Source organism: Alligator sinensis, unplaced genomic scaffold, assembly GCF_000455745.1.
Source record: "Alligator sinensis unplaced genomic scaffold, ASM45574v1 scaffold832_2, whole genome shotgun sequence".
Classification (NCBI taxonomy): Eukaryota; Metazoa; Chordata; order Crocodylia; family Alligatoridae; genus Alligator; species Alligator sinensis.
The window spans coordinates 745,588-752,863 of NW_005842745.1; the positions used below are offsets into that span (position 1 = coordinate 745,588).

Genomic DNA, 7,276 nt, shown 5'->3' on the forward strand with positions numbered 1-7,276 from the left:
CTTGTTGAATTGCATTCTGTTGTTTTCCGCCCATATGTCCAACCTGTCCAGGTCTGCTTGTAGTTGTTCCCTGCCCTCCGGCGTGTCCACTTCTCCCCACAGTTTTGTGTCATCTGCAAACTTGGACAGAGTACACTTCACTCCCTCGTCCAAGTCGCTGATGAAGACGTTGAAGAGTATCGGTTCAAGGACCGAGCCCTGTGGGACCCCACTGCCCACACCCTTCCAGGTCGATACCAACCCATCCGCTACGACTCTCTGGGTGCAACCCTCTAGCCAATTCACCACCCACCAGACTGTGTAGTCATCCAAGTCACAGCCTCTTAACTTGTTTACCAGTATGGTGTGGGATACCGTATCGAAGGCCTTCCTGAAGTCTAAGTATACGACATCAACCCCTACTCCTGCGTCCAGGCATTTTGTAACCTGGTCATAAAAAGAGACTAGATTAGTCAGGCATGATCTACCTGCTACGAACCCATGCTGGTTTCCGCTCAGCATAATTTGTCCTGGGCTCTTGCAAATGTGAGCCTTGATAATTTTTTCGAAGACTGCCTAGGATGGAGGTGAGACTGACTGGCCTATAGTTGCCTGGGTCCTCCTTCCTCCCCTTCTTGAAAATGGGGACCACATTGGCCCTTTTCCAGTCCACCGGGACCTGGTTGGACAGCCACTGGTCAGGGATGATTTTGGGCCGACTGTGGGTATGGGTATCCCTATTGTATGGATGCCTATATCCTATTATGTGTATTTCCCAAGCTTTTGGTCTATGCTGGTTGCCTCATAAAGCCAGGAGGGAACTTTTTCTCCTCTTGCCGCTGCACGTGTCAGGATTTAAGCTTTCCTGGGAGTCATTGGGTGTTGGCTGTAGCCAGTGCGGATTTTGATTGGGGTGTGCCACTGCTCCTGCTGAGACTTAAAGCCAGAGGTTCCTGGCTTGCATCTCCACTTGGGGTCAGACTGATCACCCTATTTGGGGCCATATCCAAGTTGCAATTTCCACTGTAAGCCCAAGCTTTAATCAATTATAATTGAGTAATTAACCTTGCATTGATTTTTTTTTTCTTTTCTTTTTTGCTCCCTGCTAGGATGGAAAAGAAGAAGTAAATTTTCTAAATTTGAACAAAAAACCAGGGAATCTGCTCATCTTGAATTACAGCAAAGGAAAAGCGTTGCCATCTACAGTTGTTGTGATGCAGATTGCTGCATTGTTTTTATCCATTGTAATATTTATCACAAATACAAAATTTTACCAACATGACACACCATCCTTCCACTAACTTACAGCTTTTTAAAAAAATACTCCTTAGCAATATAAATCATGCATCAGTTTGCTGCGCCTCAATTTTTATTTTCTATAAATGAAGTTCCTCCTCCAAATCCTGTGTAGAATATTTTTAAGAGAGAACTGTAACCAGCTATGAAACTAAAGGCACAGGACGATTTCACACAATGTGTTAAACTTGCTAAACCAACATGAACTTGGAAGATAATAACCACAGATACGTAGGTGGCATACATATGCAGAACAAATTAAACATTAAAAAGCCATTTAATGTAGTATTTCCTGACTATATTTTATCATTTAGAATTTATACCAGACTTCAACAGTGACTTGCTGATTTGCAAGCACACATTCTACATTGGCCACTTCAGGTTATTTGCTTATTATGGTTCCAGTCTAGTCTTAGTAATGGGACCCATGTTCTAACCTGAAAGTGCATATTACTTATTTGAGGAAATAACCCCTGGTACCTAGAGTTAACCTGAAAGAAGCAAAGTCTAGTTGTAAACTGAAGGAACGTAACAATTTTTTTGTTTTTTGGGGGTTTTTTTTGTAACAATCCATATTTAAGAAGCTGTAAATGAATTCTGACATCCTTTATATTTGATTCTCTGAAAATCTTTCCAATTCTTACTGAAATGGAGAACTTTTTATTAGTTAAATTGATGTTGAAGAGTTGGGAAGGACAAATATCTTTTGCTTGTAGTTGTCCAACTTCATGTTGTGGCAGTTGACTTTTTTTCTATTCAGTTCTGTCACATGTTTTGATAGTGGTATTAATATATGCAAATATATTTAACATAATGTGTGCAACAGACATTGTTTCTAATGCAACATTTTTTGAACAGTAAAATCTGTCTCTAAATATTGGCAATAAATCCTTTCAGTGCAACTCTTCAAGTTAATCTTTTTCACAATACTGCTATCGGAGGTATTGAAGAACATCCTCTACATGTGGAAGGTCCCATGGAATCAAAGCTTCTGGTATGGGCAATCTACTGTAATGACCTGAAGTAAAATTAAAATAAACTGGAGAACAAGAGTATTTTGGTTTGTGGAGTGGTTTGGTGTTCAGCTGCCTATGACAGACTTGCTGGCATACAGGTTACATTTCTGTAAGAAACCTGCTCCTTTTTAAAAAATTGGGAGGGAACATTATTAGATCAGACAGGGGAAGAAGAACTGCACTACCATGATTTCTGGTCTCCTTTGATGCCCAAATTTGAGTTGTCATCTAACCTAATTTATTCATTTGCACTTGAGCATGTAGTACTGAGAGAGAGAGATTTTTTTTTTTTAATTCTATTTGTTATAACACACACATGGCTACTGAAGATGGTCTTTCCAGCTATGGGAATCTGTCAACTTCAAGATAATATTAACTATTTATCTTGTGTCAAGCAGGCCACAGGATGCGATAGTTGATTTTTTTCCCTCTCCGTCTATAGATCTGTGACAATAAGAGGTTACAAATATGAAGTAAAAAGCATGATTATACTAGTAGCATCTTTCTGATTTGGGAATCCTGCCCAGAGTTATAGTTGCTGTATGATTCTTCACAAGAAAGACTGATGCATGATGTTGCTGCTAATGCTAATGGGAAGTTCCTTTCTGCTCCTTTTATTTGTAAGACGCCACCAACACGGGTCAAAACTTTCAGTGCTTCTATATGTATATTAAACACTGCACTGCAAAATAGGACTATCATCTCCAGTTTTGGCCTCAGCTGGAATTCTGGGTCCCATTTGGGGCACAGCATTTTTAGAAAGATATAAAAAACCTATAGTTTCTATAACAAGCCATAGGAGGAATGGGTAAAGAAACTGGCCATGTTCAGTTTAGAAGAATGGACATTAAAGGGGGGAGAGAAGAATGTCATGATAGCAGATTTCAAATATTTGAAAGGCTGCTCTAGAAAAGTGGGAAAAATGTTCTCCTTTGTCATAAAAGATTGGATGCAAGGCCATGGGTTAGAACAGCAACAAACAGGTTTGGAGCAGATCTCAGGAAAAATGTCCTAATTGCTAAAACAGTAGAACAATGGTAAAAGCTTCCCAAGAAATTTGTGGAATCCCTTTCATTGTAAGTTTTTAATGTAGAGGCTTCATAGACTGCTGTCTAGGGTGGTTTAGGAATAGCAGCTCCTAATGACAGATGACATTTGAAGTCCCTGTTAACCATAAGATTTGGGGAGCTAAATATTGGGTGTAGACATTGAAATGGGCCAAAGTCTAGACACTGAATAACTTCAGGCAGGGGTTGTCAACCAGGGCTACATATACCCCTGGGGGTACTTGAGAAGGCCCTAGGGGGTACATGTGGGCAGGCAGGGACGGAGCACCACCACACACTGTCCCATGCTGCCAAGCAGGCACTGCCACTCCACATCCAGCCTCACCCCACCCCACCCCTCACCCCACCACTCGGCAACTGGGGGTACAATGATCCAAAAAGGTTAAAAACCCTGACTTAAGGCAACTAGATAATTTGGCCAATAGGGCAGTCGACTCAAACCAAGTGTTCCGGCTATGTGATGAAATGGGCCAAAGTCTAGACACTGAATAACTTAAGGCAACTGGATGATTTGGACAATAGGGCAGTTGACTCGTATCAAGCATTCCAGCTGTATGCTAGTTTAAAAAAAAAAAAAAAAGATTTGTATTAAAATTGATCTCAGCAGCTGAGATTATAGAGTTTTTCTTTCAATTTCTGTAGCATTATTTTAGTCAAATTGCAAGATGTAAATTAATAGTATCAGAAAATCTTCCAGCAAATAACCTAAGTTTATTATTTTCAGACTAAAGGGATTTTAACAGATATCAAACAGCTTTTGGATAGTTTATACTAAGTGGGACTTATATTCAGGAAAAAAGACACCACTGGGAACTGGGACTTCTTGTAGTTTCTCTACAAAAATTAGGGGAAAGTGGGAAGAGGACAGCTCCCTTTTTGTGACTAGTTGACATTTTTACATATCCCTAAATTGATTATTTTCAGACTTGTTAAGAGGAGAGGAGAGTGATACATGGTAATGTGCTTAAGTTTTCTGTTCACGAGAACATAACTCTTATTGTGTTGTTTTGTTTTCTTAATAAGATGAAAAAAATAAGGTCATGGATAACACGTAATAGGGTTCATAAATGTGATTTGTATACCTCGGAGACCAACCCAATTTCCCCTTCCAATTCTGCAGGAAATACTGGGTTGAGATGCAGACAGTGGGGAGCCCTGGCTCAGTGGACTTTCTGCAAATATACATTAGAGTTGGCATTCTGGTTTGGGAGATTAGTGGCATTTTCGTTTGGGAGACTAGGGTAATGGTTCTCATTAGAGTCACCCCCTTTGCAGGACAGCATGGATTCTCCATGGAATATAATGGGGATATTAAGAGCATTTTTATATGGTCTTCACTGAATGAAACCCTGCTTTTGGAAGGCATTGCCAATTATGGTCCATAGCATCCATGGGAGCTTTGCATTTGAAATGAGGAAAGGCATCTGTACACTGGTGCTGTTCAATCTGGCTGAAACATCCAGTGTCCCATCTATGCAGGCAAATTCAAATGAAAAATGGAGCCAGGTGCAACCATTCCGGAGTGATTTCACTCCAATCTCGTAAGCTACAGGAAAGTGATCAACAGGGATCCTGGTTTTCTCCGATTTAAAAAAAAAAATCCCTAATTTTTGGTTAAAAGAAAAATTAATCCCAAATCCACATTGTTCCATGATTAAAATGAAATTATGTATCTATCTATCTAGATATCTATATATACGTATATCTATATATTAGTGGTGTTTTATTTAACTCACAGAAAAATGTGGATTTGAGGTTACTATTTTTTTTAACTGAAAATTGGGGATTTTTTTTAAATTGGAGAAAACCAGGATCCCTGGTTGTCAAGCTTGCTCCACAGTGCAGTCAGCAAAGAGCCAGGATAACTGTAACAGTGGTATTGCATAAAATGCCACCTTGTTTCAGACGTAGAAAACCCCTTTGAACTGGGCTTTGATGAGGATCTACTGGGTCCCAGCAGGATTCTGAAGGAGAGTCGACTTCCCTTTTCACTTCTAATTTGTATAGAGTTTGGTGTAAGTTCCCCAGGCAAATGACCATCAGTCACACATCTGGAGCATCAGTGCTCTTCAAGAACTGTTTGCATGAATTGAAGGTGAATAAAGTATGCTCCCTTAAGGTATATGCTACCAATTGTTTTTACTGAAGTGGCCTCCTCTGTGAAGTACTATACAGCTTTAAAGGGAATTGAGGGTTCTAAGTGTTTGAGTACGTAGCCATGATCTTTTGGATGTTTCATAACCTGTCAGCCTGAATTCAGCCAGCATACAGTTTAGAGCAGCGGTTTTCAAATTGCGGGGTGTGCCCCCCTGGGGGTGCACGAAGGAACATTTTGGGGTGGCACCATGGTCTACATGGATCAGGAAATGGCGGGTTTCCTCTTGCAGGCTGGAACGCTGCCAGCCTGCAAGGGGCTGCTGGGAGCTGACACGGGATGTCGTGTGCATGTATGCATCCGCACACATGCACATGGCTGGGAAAAATAGCTGGGCAGTGTGGAGAACAGCTCCCTCCAGGTAAGAGTATGGTGGAGGGAAAAGGGAGGGCAGATCAAGGCCCCCATGGCGAGGGAGAGAGTGGGGCAGGGCTTGGGACGCTGCCCGGCCAGGGCATGGAGTGGGATGAAGCTGCAGGTAGCTTGTTTGGGGGGGGGATATGTGCCCCCCCAGATTTGTGTGCAGGGCAGGGTTGGATGTGGGCTCAGAGCTCCTAGCCCTGCTGCCCTCTCCCTGGGAGCCCCACACAGTGGCAGCATGAAGTTGTGCCCCCTGCTGCTGCCAGGCAGGCAGGGGGCGAATGGCCAGTGTGGGGCTCCCGAGGGAAAGACAGCAGGGTGGGGAGCCCTGAGCCTGCAGCAGCCAGCCCACAGTCTGCAGCCGCCCCTGCTCCACTTGGCAGCAGTGGCAGAGGAGTGAGGAGGTGTGCATGTGTCCTGCCTTCCCCTTTTGAAAAGGTGGTCACCCTAAGTGCAGCTTATTCTGCTGGTGAGTTTGATATTTTGCATACTGTTACAAGATGAAAATGGATCAGTACTTATTGCCAAAAGATATTGTTTCGAAAGGAAAGGCAGAAGCTGAAATGGCTAAATTCGATACGAAGAGTAAAGTTTATGAAAGCATATTTTGCATGTCTGTTTTTGTCTGGGTTGGGGGGGTGCCAACAAAATTGTAGCTCAAAGAGGGGCTCAGCTCAAAAAGTTTGAAAACCGCTGGTTTAGACGGAAAGAGAGTCACCTTGTGGCTGGGCTTTGACAGTTTTGAAAAGAGTGCCACCTTGTGGCTGGGCTTTGACAGTTTTGAAAGCCTCACTGTTCTTGCTTACCTAGTTGCCTAAACAAGAGCACTTTCAACAGGAATAATCTATCATGTTTCCCAATCTATTTTGTAATACTTACTGTAAATGCGTAACTAAATATCGCTCTGTTCCGCTGCACATGGAGCACAGAGATTAATGTACTGGCCTTCTGGGGAGATGATATCTTGGACAACTAAAAAATTACAGGAAGTCCTTTCAGCACATGGCATTATACATTATTTGACCATGACCACCTTACTGTGGTAAAGGGCTTTGCACTTAGTACACCCATTTCATTAGAATTTCCTATGAAGAATTTTTGAGGCTAAAAGAGTGGAGACGTCCTGGCATAAAGAACGAATATAGTTAAGTCTCGTTACAGCTGGACTACCTGCAGGGTTATTTCTAAATGGCTATTCCAGAAAGCCTATTGAAGCATTCAGACAAGAAGGTATTCAGGAATAATAATGGTTATGCTTTAAACTCATACCCTGCCTGAATCTGAATTAACGTTCAAGCGCAGGTAAGTCCTGTCCTTGATAAAGCATATGCTGCTGTTGTACCGCCACTTGTCTCCTCTTTCTCCCTAGTTTTTCTGCATTGCAATAGGATTAGACCCTGCCT

At 42.1% G+C, this 7,276-nt stretch overlaps 1 protein-coding gene across 1 annotated transcript in view; it reads left to right on the forward strand.

Moving 5' to 3' along the window:
• Positions 1 to 2,330, forward strand: part of MPC1 (mitochondrial pyruvate carrier 1) — an 18,139-nt gene extending 15,809 nt beyond the window's left edge. Inside the window, exon 5 of the mRNA XM_006034529.2 lies at positions 1,089 to 2,330. Coding sequence (XP_006034591.1) covers positions 1,089 to 1,107 — 19 coding nt within the window. The 3' untranslated portion in view covers positions 1,108 to 2,330. The remainder of the gene's footprint in view (positions 1 to 1,088) is intronic.
• The last annotated feature ends 4,946 nt before the right edge of the window (positions 2,331 to 7,276 follow it).